The sequence below is a fragment of the Silene latifolia genome, chromosome 8, assembly GCF_048544455.1.
Source record: "Silene latifolia isolate original U9 population chromosome 8, ASM4854445v1, whole genome shotgun sequence".
Lineage (NCBI taxonomy): Eukaryota > Viridiplantae > Streptophyta > Magnoliopsida > Caryophyllales > Caryophyllaceae > Silene > Silene latifolia.
In genome coordinates this window covers 65,213,392-65,230,882 of record NC_133533.1, presented here as the reverse complement: position 1 = coordinate 65,230,882, position 17,491 = coordinate 65,213,392, and the positions used below count along the sequence as shown (strand labels likewise).

The 17,491-nt window shown below is 38.6% G+C and overlaps 1 protein-coding gene across 1 annotated transcript; it reads left to right on the top strand.

Moving 5' to 3' along the window:
• Positions 1 to 3,891: 3,891 nt before the first annotated feature.
• On the top strand, positions 3,892 to 5,587 carry LOC141595294 (uncharacterized). The gene is made up of 2 exons (XM_074415261.1): positions 3,892 to 5,062; positions 5,121 to 5,587. The coding sequence occupies exons 1-2, from the start codon at positions 3,892 to 3,894 to the stop codon at positions 5,585 to 5,587; spliced, it is 1,638 nt and encodes a 545-aa protein (XP_074271362.1).
• The last annotated feature ends 11,904 nt before the right edge of the window (positions 5,588 to 17,491 follow it).

Sequence of the window (17,491 nt, the reverse complement as noted above, 5' to 3'; positions counted from 1 at the left end):
ACCAGCATTCGAAATAAACATATTTTACAAGTAATATTGAGTAACCTATCATTGTTACCTTTTTCCGATTGAACTAATCATTTATGACTAACAAATCTTCTACCAGACCGTCTATCTCAAAGACCTACAACCGTCTTATAATAAATAAAGCTGAAAATATAAATTGGGTTTGTAAAAAAAAGTAACGAAAATGAATTTTACTTACAACGGATTGACAGAACGATGGGAGCAAAGAATATGGAACGAAAATCATTGATAACGGATGACAAACGGAGTGGCAGGATCAATTTAAAATAAAAAAAAATCAAAACAGAACGAAAAGAAGAAAAAGGAAGGGAGAAGAAAGAATGCTGCGTGAGAAATGAGGGAGCAGCTTGCCTGCCTGCTATTTATTATACGTACGTTTCTTCATCGTTAAGAAACTTCGATAGTTATTAAAACCGTTTCGAGTTAAATTTAACCGGTTTAAGTAAAAGTTTCAGTAATAAAACGGAATCAATAATAAATAAATTTAATGAGTGAAAATAAAATAAACTCAGCTAGTTAACGTAAATAATACAATATCAGCTTGAATCGGAATTATTAGCGATTTTTACAAAACTAACGGATATTAATAAAAATTGCTAATTTAGTGAAATAAGCTCAAAATAGCTAATTGGACGGTTTTGTTCCCAAAATCCATCTCGGGTTCACTTAAAACAACTTTCATAAGGACTCGTAAAGAAACGGAAATTATTAAATAAATAAACTCGAACTAATTTCAATAAACTCGAACTAACTTTAAATAAACTTATTAATGATTATTAAAATTAACGTATCGAATTATGATGAAATTAATTAATTAGCTAAGCATATATATATAAATCGTTAAATGATGTAATTAAATTCAAAATAGCAATTAAAAGAATTTTATCCAACTTAATAAAATACGGGGTGTTACAGACATTACTGTCGTGCGACGGTGGTGATCAGTTGATCCCCTTAGGTCATACCTATAGGGAAATACTTTTAATTGATTATTTAATTAATCGTATGCCGATACGAGTTAATTAAATTGCTTAAAATTGACGGATGATTTTGTGAGTAAAATTAACGTGACTTATTGTAATTCGATTATATTAGATACGGTCTAAGTAATTGAATTGTTTTATTACTTAGATAAAATTATTGTTTACGAAACAATTTGGAATTGAAATTGAATGAATAATTTATTATAAATACACGACGTTGTAATTTATAATTTGATAAACCGTTTTGGTACAAGTAATTACGCATTACTAGTCGATTTTGTAAATGACATATTTTATGAGTATGTTTATTTTTAATATGTTAAAAATACATTACAAATTCACATGTCAAGTAACATGTCACATATGTCACAATTGACAAATTGCAAAATAAAATGGACTACCCATTTTATCTCAAGTGACCGAAATTAGAGGGTTTTAGGGTTGTTTTGTTTGAATTATTTTATTCTACAAACACAATCATAACCCTTAAGTGTAGGCATGCAAGGCTAAACTTTTTGAGAAGAACAAACCTATAACTAGGGTTGCATGCTAGTCTCTTGTGAAGGGCAAAAATAAAAGGCATTGGGCATGCTACCCAAGGCTTGAGATTTTCGGCCACTATGGGTAAAAAGAGAAGAGTTTTTCTTTTCAATTATTCATTCACATCTTTTATAAAAATTTCTAGTGTAAGAAATTATTTTCTCTCTACATTTTGTGAAACATTTTAGAGATATAAAACTCACAATAATCATCTCCTCTTAACCGAAATAGAGGAAAACAAATTAATATTTTGTGTCAAAATTTTAACTAAGACTAATCCTAATACTAGATCATATTATTTTTAGTCTTTAAGAGGTTTCCTTGGGTATATGCTTTTGGGAGAGATTCTAAACTTGAATCTTGTTCATCCATTGTTGGAAAGCTCAAAAACTAACAAGAAGGAGATCTTGTTGGTGCCCATAAAATCGAAATTATCTTAGTAAGGATTGATGATTTCTTCTCTTTTTAATTTATGTTTGCATGCATAAGATTTGTAATTATTTTATGACTAAATAATTTCTCACATATATGAATATGTTAAATAATGAGATTAATTAATTTCTAACAAGATGTTCGATCGAGTTATATAAAGTTACTCGATCGAGTGACTAGCTTATATACTCGGGATTTTTATTCCGTGTTAGGTTTATTTTATGTTAATAATGACTTTCCTATATAAGGGAAGTCGGGATTAGGTCATAAACACACTTTACATCTCATACACTCTTAAACACTGTTTTGACTCTTAATTACTGCTGCTACTTCTCTTTACTCCGGATTTAATTTTGTAACCTTTCTCTTCCTTTAATCTCAATCTCTTTGCTCTTAATTATTGTTCTTTCATTTTATTGTCTTTGTTTGATTTGTTTATGTTACATCTCGATTGTCTTTCTACTATATCTTCTCTTAGTTATTTCATGATTATTGTTATTGTTGTTAATTTCAAGAACATGAGTAGCTAATCTCTTTTATGTTAGGACTAGGGAATCCATGGTAGAATTGTGACGATGTAGCGAATAGGCTAGACAATTTACATGTGAGAATCTGTCCCCATAGAAATATAAATGTAACACCAATTTAGTTGAATGCATGCTTCTAAATTACATTAATCTTGTTAACTTCACTCCTGGATCGAGAGATTGGAGAGAACAGACCTGCTATGAATAGTAGACTACCCTAATGAGGATGAGAGTTAAGTTAGTGGGAATCTAGGGTGGATAGCGGACCGAGAGGACTTTTCCCTTGCCCTTCTTACAATAGATTATATAGGCTATTTGCAACTGAGTCGATAGACTACCATGGTGAACCGAAATCCAGACATACTCTCTCTTATCTTATCAACTTCATCATATTTTCTCGCTTTACTGCTCTACTTTATTTCTCTTGCCCTTAAACCTTTAGTAGGTTAGAAAATCAAATACAAAACCCCCCAATTGTGACTTAGATAGACGGACTTCAGATAGATATCTAGCCTCCCTGTGGAGATCGACCCTACTTATCACTAGATTCTGTTAGTTATACTTAGGTTTTATTTTTGGTACTGTAACGACCGTATCAGAGAGCCTGAAGAAATTGAGTGAAGTGGTAGGCAGTTTCATCAAGTGTGATGATGCTACCTTTCACAGAAATTTTTTAGGGGGTGCCAGGATAATGATTGAAGTGGAAATTGGGCAAGAGTTCCCTAATGTTATTACTTTTCTCAATAAATATGGGGTGTCTAAACAGCTTAAAGTGGTGTATGATTGGCTCCTGTTAGAATGCTCTGGTTGTAAGGGTTTGGGACATCTGTCTTAGAACTGTAGGAAGGGAATAACAAAACCTGTTATCAGGAAAGTCTGGAAACCTAGGGTTGTACCTACACTAAAGCAGCAAGTAAAACCTACAACTAAACCAGTACAGAAAGCACCTGTACGTGCTCCAGTGCAGGACCCTATTCCTTTGACACCCAAGGCCACTGAGGTGGTTCTGACTCCTGTTGTTGTGCCTCAAATTCATCTGGTGGAGAGTTCTCTACCTATGAGATTCTTAACCAGATTGATGAGAAATGATAGGGGTGAGAAGAGAACTTTCACACAAGGTGGATTCTCACCAGGAGGACTAAATTTCATTGAATCATTATCTCACTCATTGCAGAAAACAAGGTTGGGGATAACTGAGCATAGATAAGTTGAAAAAGGTGAATCTAGCAAGTCCTTTGTTGATAAAAGATAGGTGTTGCGTATGGAATGTTAGAGGAATGAATAACCCTACCAAACAGAAGGAAATAAAGAGATTTTTATTACTAAATAAAGTGGCGTTATGTGGTTTTTTAGAAACAAAAATAAAAAGTAGTAATGGGAATATGGTAAGGAATAATATAGGAGATGATTGGGCTATTTGCACCAATAACAGCTTACATAAAGGGGGACGCATTGCGCTACTGTGGGATCCTTCTGCTTATAATATTGACATTCTAGATGTCCAGGTTCAGAGTATTCACATTAAGGTGGTCGACAAAATCAGAAGGAAAAATTTATGGACGACTTTTGTGTATGGACTAAATAAAGCTGTTGAAAGGATTCCTTTATGGGACAGTTTAAGATTTTACCACAATATGATTAATGGACCCTGGATTGTTGCTGGGGATTTCAATTCAGTAATGGCAGCTAATGAAAGGATTAGAGGGGCTCGTATTATAAATGCTGACATTATACCTATGATACAGTCCATCCAGGACTGTCAGTTGTCTGATATTAGTGCTCAGGAGGCTTTCTTCACCTGGAATAATAAACATGAGTATGGGTCAAAGGTTTACAGTAGATTAGATAGGGTGTTAATCAATGCTAAATGGATGGACATCTTCTCTGAGAGCTATGATCATTTTTTACCTGAGGGTATGTTTGATCATTGCCTTGAAGAAGCAAGGCATAACAAAGTTAGTTCATTTAATTACTACAATATGTGGTCATTAGCCCCTAATTACAATGATATTGTACTTTCTGGATGGCAACAAAAAGTACAAGGAACTCTTATGTTCAGAGTGGTGCAGAAATTGAAAGGGCTCAAAGCTGGGTTGAAACAATTGAACAGGGAACATTTTGCAGACATTGAAAATCTAAGTCATGTTGTTGAACTGTCCCTGAATCACTTTCAACAGATGCTGATTGATGATCCTCTGAATGAAGATCTTTGTCATTCTGAGAGAGACTGTGCAAGAAATATAGAGGAATTAGTGAAGGCCAGAGACCAATACCTTAGACAGAATGCAAAGGGGGATTGGATGCAACATGGAGATGACAATACGGCCTATTTCCATGCTAGCATTAAAAATAGAAGGGCTAAAAATAGAATTTATCAGGTGAAGTATTTGCATAACCAGCTATGTTCCACCCCTGAGACCATTCAGAAGGCTTTTGAGGATTATTATAAGATGATGCTAGGCTCTTCTAAAGAGGTGAAGCCTCTCAATAAGCGGATTGTTAAGATTGGGAAATGTTTCAACTCCCGAGCATTGCTCTCTCTTGACTGCTCCTGTCAGTGGGGAAGAGGCCAGGCTTGCTATGTTTAGTATTCCTGGGTCAAAAGCCCCAGGGCCTGATGGGTATAGTAGTCAGTTCTTCAAGGACAATGGGAGTATTGAAGGAGTAGATGTCATTTCTGCTATCCAGAGTGTTTTCCAGTCTGGTAAAGTGTTGAACCAATGCAATACCACTATTATCACTCTAATTCCAAAGGTACCTATATCTGAAAATAATATGCAATTCAGGCCAATTGCTTACTGCAATACCTTGTATAAATGCCTTTCAAATGTGATTTGTGCCAGATTGGGAAAGGTGCTACCTAATATTATCGATCCTTCTCAAAGTGCTTTTATTAAGGTAAGGGATATTGTTGGGAATATACTGATTTGCCAGGACCTGATCAGATTGTACAAGAGGAAAAGCTGCTCACCCAGAATATTGATGAAACTGGACCTACAAAAGGCCTATGATTCAGTTGAATGGAACATTGTAGAGGATATGCTGAGAGCCACTGGTTTCCCTAAACAGTTCACCTAGCTCCTGGTATAATTCTTTCCCACACCTACGTTTTCCCTTTCTGTCAATGGAGAGAGCTTTGGAAACTTCAAAGGCAAAAGAGGGCTTCGATAGGGGGGATCCACTCTCCCCCTTTCTTTTCACTCTTTGTCTAGACTACCTAAGCAGAATTCTCTTGGTGACTCAAAATCATAGCAAGTTTAATTTTCATCCTCTTTGCAACATAATTAAACTGTCTCATTTGTGCTTTGCTGATGATCTCATCTTATTTTGTAAAGGGGAGAGAGCCTCTGTAGGATTGATGTTACAAGCTTTTGAGATGTTCTCTAAGTCTTCTGGTTTATCCATGAATTGTAGTAAATCAAATTTCTACTACAATGGTATTGATGCTCATCTGGCACATGAAATTGAGAGAGCCACTGGTATGAAGAGGGGAACTGTCCCATTTAAATATCTGGGAGTGAATGTCTCACAGAAAAGACTGTCGTTGATGGACTGTAACATATTGGTGGATAGGATTGTTGATAGAATCAGAGTTCTTGGATCCAAGAAGCTTTCATATGCTGGACGACTTGTTCTGATTAAAGTAGTCCTGAGTTCATTGCATAGTTACTGGTCTAGAATTTTTATTCTTCCCAAAACCGTCTTTGGTAAAATAGAGGCTATTTGTAGATCATTCATGTGGTATGGTAATGACACTAAAGAAAGTCAAATGCTGGTTTCTTGGGAGAAAGTTGTAGAGCAAGGAATCAGGGGGAACTTGGGATAAAGTATTTCCACGCTTGGAACCTTGCTACCATAGGAAAATATGCTTGGTGGGTGGCCAAAAAGGCTGATTATGTTTAGGCCAAATGGGTGCATGCCATCTACATAAAGAATACCAATTGGGAGGATTATAAGCCAGGAGTTAGGAGGAGCTGGGCGTGGCGAAAAATTTTCCAGGTTAAAAATTTATTTAAATCTAACCTTTTCAGAGCAGAGGTGGAGCATTACACTATTCAGACAGGGTACCATTGGCTGAAACTAGATGTGGATAAGGTGTCTTGGTATCCCTGGATGCTAAACCAGTGGATCATACCTAAACAGTCCTTTCTGTGTTGGTTGATTGCCCAGCAAAGATTATCAACTCAAGATAGACTGGTTAGGATGCACATCATACAGTATAACATTTGCTTTCTCTGTGGATGACAGGAAGAGACTCATGAACACTTATTTTTTTCCTGTGAGTTTAGTCAAAGATGTAGGGATTTGATCTCTGATTGGTGTTTGATTGAGCTACCACAACTAGAGGTGATTCAGTGGTGGGTGAGACTGCGAGATCAGACTGTCTGCAAAAAGAAGATAATAGATGTGATACTAGCTAGCTTAATGTATAACATATGGAATGCAAGCAATGTTAGCAGGGTTGATGAGTTTGTCCTTAGACCTGGGTGCATAATGCAGCGAGTTAAGAATGAGCTGAAACTGAGAGTATGGCAGCTACAGATTAAGAGTAGAAATGCTAATGCCTTAACATGGATTGAATATCTTATACAGACTTAATTTCCGTCTTTCGTGAGATATGATAATATGTAATTGTATGGGAAATCATTGATTTTAATGAGAAGCTTACCTTTACCCAAAAAAAAAGTATTTAAAATGGGTCATCTAAATATAATTCACATCATTTTGCAATTATAATTATTCAATCATTCTTAATTTAATTGTTTCACAAACAATAATGAATTTTAGTAATAAAATCTTTTAATTACTAAAATAAATCTTATTTAATCGAATTACAATAAGATACAAATATTCTCACTCACAAATGAATTGTTCGAATTCAAGGAATTGATTAACTTGTATTGATATACAATTAATCAACTTATCTATTAAGGGAATTGTCCTAAAGGTGTGACGTTAAGGGATCAAATGATCATCATCGTCAAACGACAGTGATGTCAAACTCTAGTTAGCCAATCATTACCGATTAATGTTGATCAGTTGACTTATAATTGAAACATCCCTTACGTATTCTTATCATGAGATTTAAACATGTGATCGCACTATTGTTGAGGACACTTACTCCAACAATACATTCATCATTAAGACCCGGAAAAAATTAAATTTTAAGCCTGTAATTCAGTCCTAAAATGGCGTCCTGACTAACTGTTGATGAATTGAGCGAAAATGGCATATAGGATCACTAGGGCATATGATGAATGTCTCCACCACATTTTATGTTTATATCAAGTGATTCACTTGTAAATAAGGCCCCGAAAAATGGAAGTTTAGTCTGTAATTAAGTTTCAAAATGCTGTCCCAAGTCAGTTTTTATAACATAGGTGAAAATTGACATAGTGGAGCATTAGGACATATGAGTAACGAATGCGCCATATTTGAATTAAAATAGTATACACTCCTTAATAAGGGACCATAAAATTTAATTTTAAGCTTGTAATTCAGTCAAAAAATGTCGTCCCATGTCACTTTTTATGAATTGAGTGAAAACTGGCAGAGTGGATCTTTAGAAGATATGATAAACATATGCACCACATTTGAAATCATTTAATGTGATACATGTAGTACCCCGGATTTCTAGTGGAGCATTCGGCCGAGTAAGGAAGAGTAGTCGACCGAGTAGACATTACTCGACCAAGTATGTTGGACCGAGTATTTTGGGGGTTTAATCCAGGTCCTGACTAGGTGGAGGTCATAGGATTTGATACACTCGTAAATAAGGTTCCCGTAAAAGTTTATAAGCTATAATTCAGAACAAAAATGGCATCCCTTGTCACTATGGTGAAATCGAGCAAAAGCAGTCAAGAAAGGTCATTATGAAATATAATGAAGGTACGGACCACATCGGAAGTCATATGATTCGATACACTCGTAAATAAGGCCCTCGTAAATTTTGATTTATGGTTTTAATTTATCCGAAAATGGTGTTCCTGGTCATTGTGGCGAAATCGAGCAAAAACAATCGAGAAAGCTCATTATGGCACATAATTAATGTACGGACCACATCAGAGTTTATAGGATTTGATGCACTAGTCAATAAGGCCCTTGTAAAAGTCGATTTTCAGACCAAAAATGGCGTCCCTAGTCATTTTGCCGAAATCGATAAAAAACATGCGAGAAGGGTCATAATGGCATATAATGAAGTTACGAACCACAACGGAGGTCTTAGGATTTGATCCATTCCTCAATAAGGCCCACGTTAAAGTCAATTTCGAGGCTATAATTAATTCCTAAAATGGCGTTCATGGTCACTGTGGAAAAAACGAGCGAAAACTATCGGGAAGGGAAATTATGACATATAATGAAGGTGCGGACCTTATTGGAGGTCATATGATTTAAATCACTCGTCAATAAGGCCCTTATAAATTTCAATTTTAGGGCTATAACTTTGACCCAATATGGTGTACCTGGTTACTGTGGCGAAATCGAGTAAAAACAGTTCAGAAGACTCGTTATGGCAAATAAAGAACGTACGGGCCACATATGAGGACATAGGATTTGATGCACTTGTCCATAAGGCCCTCGTAAAAGTCAAATTTAGGGTCATAATGGCAAAATCATACCGAAAATAACATCCCTGGTCATTATGGCAAAATCATGCAAAAACAGTCGAGAAGGGTCATAATGGCATGCAATGAAGTGATGGACCACATCATAGGGCATATGACTTGAGGTAGTCATCAATTAGGCCCCCGTAAAAATCGATTTTTGAGCTATAATTCAGACCCAAAATGGCGTCCCTGATCACTTTTGCGAAGTCGGATGAAAAAAGTCGAGAAGGGTCATTATGGCATATAATGAAGGTTCAGACCACATTGGAGGTCGTATAATTTGATACAATCATCAATAATTCCATCCTAAATTCCAATTTCGTGCTTTAACTCCACCCCAATATGGCGTTTGGGTTACTGTGGCGAAATCGAGTAAAAACAGTTGGGAAGACTCATTATGGCTTATAAAGAACGTACAGAACACATAGGAGGCCATAGGATTTTAAGCACTATTTAATAAGACGCCCCGTAAAACTCGATTTTAGGACTGTAATTCAGACACAAAATGGCATCCCTGGTTATTATTGCGAAATCGGGCAAAAACAGTCGACAAGGGTCATAATGTCAAATAATGATTTTACGGACCACATTGGAGGTAATAGGATTTGATGCACTCGTTAATAAGACCCTCTGTAACATCCCTATTTATTCACGAGCCTTTAGTTTGACATCCCAAGTAAATGAGAGCGTTACTATCTCGGTTTCCCGAGGTAGTGAATAACAAAGTTCAACAAATCAAAGTACTTTAAATAAAATTTGGCTATTACATGTTTAATACAACTTCACCAAAGTAAGACTTAAAATAAAGTTAAATGCAACTCGCAGAGGAAATAAATAAAGTGATTGAATAATCTATGTGATCTAGACTTCTAGGTAGACTGACCGAGTCCTCACGAATCTCATAAGCTCCCAAGTCAGCTAATCTTTAGTATTTGTCCAATCTGCTCCCCATTATGGTTCATCACAGGTGTTCACGAATACACAGTCAACCACGAGGTTGAGTAGGAATAAACACTAACAACAAGAACATACGATAGGCAATCCAATTCCATACACTTAGCACTACTCCCTTAACAACGTGCTCCTTTTCATGACTTAGCACACCTCCCTGAACAACGTCCTCATACTATTATGGTACCCCTCCTTTAACAATGTACCGCCATTATGTAATAGTAGCCCTCCCTCACAACGTACATATTACTATTCACCCCAGAGTACAAACTCACGCAACAACGTACATCTGAGTGCAACACAGCTTATCACAATTTCCACATTCATAATCAACGATAACAATTAAAGTCACCTTATAATAACAACCAACGCAATATAATATAATTCCTCCAATCCAACAATATCAACAATATCAATATGTAAACAATTCACTTCAATATTTATCATCCATCATGTCGTACAATAACAAACGAGAGTTGAGTAGGATTTATCCCTACCTGGCAGACGAACTCGATTATAAATTTTTCACAATCCGTTACCTAACATATTAATAATTCATTCAATTATTAATGATCACCTTCTAATTTTTATTTATCCAATTTAATTATTTCTTTATTATTTAGAGAATTACGATATTCAAACCCGCTTCAATTACAAACCCGAGTCACCCAAACTCCCAAAAAAACCCGTCAAAACAACTTCCACAAATACCATCACATACACGGTTTGACCTGTGTCAAACCCCCTCCTTTTACTCGCCCAATCCCGACACCACAAGCCACCACTTACACCACCCAACCCCGTCACCAACAGCCCGCAGCCAGATGAACCCAAACATCCTCTGACCTCCCGTCAAACCACCACCACTAGCATATAAGTTTTAAATGGAGAGTGAAATGATTCTCCCCAAAAGGAAAAAAGCAAAAGAGAAATGTAAAGTTCGAAAAACTGATATAATTAAATATCAAAATGTAAAAAAGAAATAATTGAAATTAAATTGGTGAAATGATTCCCCAAAAAAGAAAATTAAAAAGGGATGTATAAGTGTGCTAAAATGACGAAAAATGCCGACGTCCTCTCGAGATGCGTGCCCGCGAAATTAGGAAACACGAAATATGGTAACTTGACGCGTTTACCAAAATAATAACCCGTATGAATAGGAAATTATTCGTTGAAGAATTTAGGAATGATCCAAAGCGGAAAATCACAGAAAAAGAGTTGAGGAAGAGGCGCAGCAAGAGCTACGTCCCTTCGAAGAGGCACAAGACTGGCCGCGCTGTTCCCGATCGTCCCGTTCGACGGATTTTAGGAAACAGCTTTTAGTATAAATAGAGACGTCGAAGGAGGTTTTGTTCACATAATTCTTCCGTCTTTCTTCGTCTCATAATACAAAAACTCCCAAAATAAGCCTACATCATGAATACTCTTGAAATTCGTCTAAAAGAGTGGACAATTGAGTTCTCTAATGTGGAGAAGTATGACATGGGTGCTTATAATTTTGGAGCACGTTTGAGCTTGAAACTGATCAAGGTAGTCAAACCGTTTCTCGATGCTTGTCTTGACTATTGGGACCCTAATCATCACGTATTTGCCTTTCCTGGAGGAGACATTTGCCCATTTCCTGAGGAGATTGCTGCGATTGGTGGTTGGGATCCGGAACATTTGCTTATATTCCCTCCACTTCTCAAGGGTATAAGAATAAGTTTAGAGACTTGCTTGGATTGGCCAGAGTTGATGTTGACCGTCTTGTGACCTCTAAGGGAGTGCGAATATTAGATTTCATCGATCGCTTCATCAATAAGGCTGACCCTAGTGTTTCTTATGTTGCGAGGCGAAGGGCATTCGGGTTTTTCCTACTGCATGTATATGTCCTTCAAGGGCATGTTGATGAGGACATGAAGGGCGACCCTCATCTCTTGAGCCTGATTGAGCAAATGGAGCTGCGCAGGAGCCCAGCTTGTCTGTGCTTAGGAGAGATCCTATTGGGCTTGTATAACAGGAAAGCCAATCGCGACCTACCTTACTTGGGAAGCCCCATTATTTTGGAGGTAAAAGAGTACTTTTTTTTTTTTTTTTCTTTTTCGTTTTTTATACCCACTTTTGGTAGGTCTGGCTTATGGAGCGTCTTCGATTGATCGAGCCCCCAGCTAATGTTCCTTCTTATCATACTCGTTCGATTGCAATGAGGACCAGGATTTACATGGTGGACTTCACTCGAGTGTGCAACTACTGGGAAAACAAATTGAAAAGTGAAGATGGCCCCTTAATTAGATGGATTGTACCATAATGGCACCTCAAATCTGTCACTGGAGTATCTTCCCTGGATCCTACCCGAGCTGTTCGCATTCCCGGTTTAGAGTTTATGATATGCATCTTCCCGGAGAGGTTGATGAGGCAGGTTGGATTGAAGCAGATGATCCCAAAGCTTGATACTGTCCCGCAGACTGCCGTGGCGCTTACTACGGAGAGTCGAAGAGAGTGGGCCATCAAATGGGCTCAGAGGAACATTTGGTTCTTGAATTCTTCTGTCAGTGCTCTATGGGTGTCGATTCCTATATGCGGTGGAGGAAAGTCGCTACTCCGGAGGAACGCGAGAGATTGAGGAAGCGTGAACCCGTTGACTACAAGGTTCGCGAGGTGGAAAAGGAGAAGGAGAAGCATCTGACTGAAGGAGAGGAAGAAGCCGGGTTTCGAGTAGTTCATCCTTCGACGAAACCGAAGACTTCTCCTGCCGTCGAGATGGTGGTTGGAAAGAATGGCAAAGCAAGACCACGAGAGAGACCATTGGTGATTAGGTCAGAAGTGGCGCAGGAGCGTCCGGCTCGAGGTCGCGACAAGAAGTATGATAAGAAGGACAAAGGCAAAGGGAAAATGGAAGAGTAGCCTATGTCTTTTATTATTATTATTTATTATTATTATTATTATTATTATTACAATAAGAAGGCGGGGTTTTTAGAATCCTAGCCTATTTATTTTTATTATGATTTTATTATGTAACGTATTATTATTATGAATGAAATGAAAGAGGTTGATTGGTTATGAAACCGTTGTGGTTTTCTTTTCATTATTCTTGTCGAATTTCAAATGCATTTGCAAATGTTCTTCTATTTACATTAAAAGCGATTAAGTGGGTTGTATCCCGTGAAGGATTGCCTACGTATTCATTAAAAAATAAAATCAAACCCTTGTGCGTAGTTCGAGTAAATGTAAAAGAATAATTGTTCTAAGCAAGAGCTTGTAATGAACTTTAGAAAAAATAAGCATGTGCTTTACTTACTCCGAAAATGCAATTTAGTTTATTTGATGATATGAGAATGACAAATTGTCAAAATACAAGAGCAAGATGACATTAGCTTGATTTAGCTTGGGCAAGAGCCGTTTATTTCGTGCCACAAGAGCGACACGTGAGGTTACGCGAGGCGCGTTTTTGCTCCTATTCTAGGCATAATAACGTTTTAATTGGTCAAGGTTTGTTGGGTTGGTAAATTCGTTCCCGTCTAGGTCTGTGATCCTAACCGCACCCCCTGGAAGTATGGACTTGACTAGGAATGGCCCGGCCCAATTGGTTTTGAATTTTCCTCATGGATCGACAGGTAAAAGAGCCTTAACGGATTTGAGGACCAAATCCCCTTCTTTGATGTTCCTTGGCTTAAACCTTTTGTTGAAGGCTCGTTTGATATGCGCCTGATATATTTGCACATTATGTAATGCACGTAACCTTCGTTCATCCAGGAGGATGAGTTCTTCATATCTATCCCTCTTCCAATCGGCTTCGGGTATTTGACTTTCGAGTAAAATACGCAACGATGGTATTTCTAACTCGACTGGTTGTACGGCTTTCGTGCGATAGGTCAAATACAAAGGAGTAGCCCCAGTGGGCGTCCTAACAGATGTACGGTATCCCCATAAATCAAACGGTATCTTGCTTGGCCAATCTCTATAGTTGTCAATCATTTTCTTGAGGCTTGCGATAACGTTTTTGTTTGCTGCCTCTACCGCGCCATTAGTTTGTGGTCTATATGGCGAGGAAGGGTGATGCTTGATTTTGTACTTGGCTAGCAATTGTTCAGTCTCAGCTTGGAAATGTGATCCATTGTCACTGATGATCTCATGTGGGCAACCATATCGACAGATGATATTGGTTTGTATGAACTTTGCCACGTTCTTGGCTGTAAGACTGGTGTAGGAAGCCGCTTCTACCCACTTGGTGAAATAATAGATTGCTACTAGGATGAAACAGTGACCTCCTGTTCCGGCTGGAGTGATCTTGCCGATGATGTCAATTCCCCAAGCATAAAATGGCCAGGGAGATGTCATGGTGTAAAGCAATGAGAGAGGGACATGTTGCACATTCCCGAAGATCTGGCAATTATGGCAATGTCTCACATATTTGATGCAATCAGATTCCATCATGGTCCAATAGTATCCTAAACGTGTGATTTTCTTTGCCATCATGGGTCAACTCATTTGAGGGCCACATTCTCCATCATGAACTTCTTCCATCACTTTTCGTGCCTGTGAATGATCAAGACAACGTAGGATTACACCAAGAGGTGTTCTTTTGTATAGCTCTCCTTGCATGAGGATATATTGGGAAGCTAGTAAGCGGATAGCGCGTTGTCCCCTTTTGTTCATTTCTGGTGGATAGGTGCCGTTGAGTTTGAAGTTTAGGATTGCTTGGAACTAAGGCTCCTCCGTAATTTCCTCTTCATCGGTGATTTGGTGCACATAAGCTGGCTCTGATCGCCGTTCGATGAATAAAGGCATTTCCACCATACTATCCGGCATGTTAATCAAAGATGCGAGTTTTGCCAGAGCATCCGCAAATTGATTTTCTTCTCGAGGTAGATGTAAGTAGGTTACTTGATCAAAGAATTGGGCTACTTGGTCTATTCTGGCTTGGTAAGGTGTCAGGCTTTCGCTTCGGATTTTCCAAGATCCCGTAACTTGGTTGATGATCAAAGAGGAATCTCCGTGTACTCGAAGATTCTTGATGCCTAAACTTACTGCCGCTTGCAATCAAATGAGACAGGCTTCGTATTCTGCAGCATTATTTGTCACCTCGAAGTCGAGTTTGACAGAGATTGGTGTATCCTCGCCTTCAGGATAAATGAGCAACACCCCTATTCCAAATTCTCTTAAGTTCGATGCTCCATCAAAATAGATATCTCAGGAGTCTACATCTACTTGGAGTATATCTTCATCCGGAAATGACCAAGTGTCTATCGTTTGTGTGTCATTGATGCTATTTTCTGCGAAGAATTCGGCAACGGCGTGCCCCTTTATTACTTTCAAAGGTACATACTTAAGATCTAACTCAGAGAGCATCAAAGTCCATCTCGCTAGGCGTCCATTGAGAACGGGTTTCTCGAAGAGGTATTTGACAGGATCCATTTTGGAGAATATTTTAACGGAGTAGCTAAGCATGTAGTGGCGTAGCTTCTTCGTTGCCCACACAGGAGCGAGGCATGCCTTCTCGAGTGGTGTGTATTTGCACTCGTACTCCAAGAACTTCTTACTAAGGTAGTAGATGGCTCTTTCTTCTTTTTCTACAGTTTGAGCTAGCATGGCGCCCATGGCCGTTTCAGTTACCGTGAGATATAAACCAAGAGGTTGATCTCGTTGGGGTGGCATGAGCACTGGCGGTTTGTCTAGTATTTCCTTGATTCGGTCGAAAGCCTTCTGACAGTCATCATCCCATATGGTGTGATCTGTTTTCTTTAACTTCTTGAATATGGGTTCGCAGATCATGGTGAGTTTCGATATGAATCGACTTATGTATTGAACCTTGCCTAGGAATCCCCTAACTTCTTTCTCTGTTTGAGGTTGCGGCATTTTGATTAAAGCTTTGATCTTTGAAGGGTCTATTTCTATACCTCGTTGGCTAACCACGTATCCCAGGAGTTTGCCAGATGTTACTCCGAATGCGCATTTCTGAGGATTGAGCCTCATGTTGTATTTCCGTAGCCTCGAGAAGAATTTGCGAAGGTTCGAAATATGTCCCTCTCTTCCTTGGACTTGACAATCATGTCATCTACGTATACCTCAACTTCTTTATGCATCATGTCATGTAAGAGCGTAGTTGCGGTGCGTTGGTATGTAGCTCCGGCGTTGATTAACCTCAACGGCATAACCGTGTAGCAGTAGGTTCCCCATTAAGTGACGAAGGCGGTCTTATGCATGTCCTCTAAGGCCATCTTGATCTGGTTATATCCCGCGTATCCATCCATGAAGGATAGGAACGCGTGATCCGCCGTATTATCCACTAATATGTCGATATGTGGTAGAGGAAAGTCATCCTTAGGGCTTGCTTTGTTTAAGTCTCTAAAGTCAACACAAACACGGATTCTCCCATCCTTTTTGGGTACGGGTACTATGTTAGCTACCCAGTCTGAGTACTCGGAAACTTTGATGAACCCGGCTTTGAATTGTTTATCGACTTCTTCTTTGATTTTAAGAGCCCATTCTGTCCTCATTCTTTGAAGTTTCTGTTTCACGGATTCGAACCCTGGTTTAATTGGGATTCTGTGCTCTGCAATCTCCCTGTCGATCCCTGGCATATCTTTGTAAGACCAAGCAAAAATGTCCTTGAACTCGTGTAGGAGGTCTATGAAATTGGCCCTTTCGGTGGGGCTCAGGGTTGGCCCTATCCTAAGTTCTTGGGGTTCTAGTTCAGTTCCTACGTTGATGGGTTCAGTATCTTCTATCACGGGTCCCCCTTCCCCTTCTAGTAGTATTTCTTTGGCTATGTAGGGAGGTATCTCGATTGAGTCAAGGTCGGGGTCATTCTCATCATCATCGTAAACAGAATTGCATTTAAGATAACACGAAGAGTAAGCAGAACCTGATTTATTCATATTAAGATTTGAGAGAAGTTGAAACAAAGAAGTCATCTGTTATGTGGTCAGTGACGGTAAAGGGACAGCAGTTGGGACATTTCCCGAACTACCGTTGTTATTCGATACTAGACTAGGAGAGACGAGGGGAGTGGGAATGACGACATGAGGAGACTCTCTAGAAACTTCTCTAGACTTTGACTCTGACTCCGACTCTGACTCGAATTCATCATCTTCTGATTCTCCTTTGAACATCTCTCCTTCTCCAGTAGTGAGCTTGAAGAGTCTTCCTTGATTGTTTGTCCACTTGATCGATTTTCTCCATCCTTTCTGCTGATTGGTGTTGATTTCTGTGATTAGCGCGGTAGGGTTGAAGTGATCATCTTGAAGTATCATAGTAATGATCTCGTCCTGCGCGGCTCTAACAAATCGATCTTCTCCAAATAGTAGACTCACGGCTTGTTCGTCTAGGCAAGGTGCTTGACGAGTCTTGACGGTAGGAACCGTTTCTGGAGGGATGAAGTAGCAATCGTGAAAGATCTCGATTCCGGCTAACTTCCTTTCGAGATAATGCCAAGGTTCGGGAA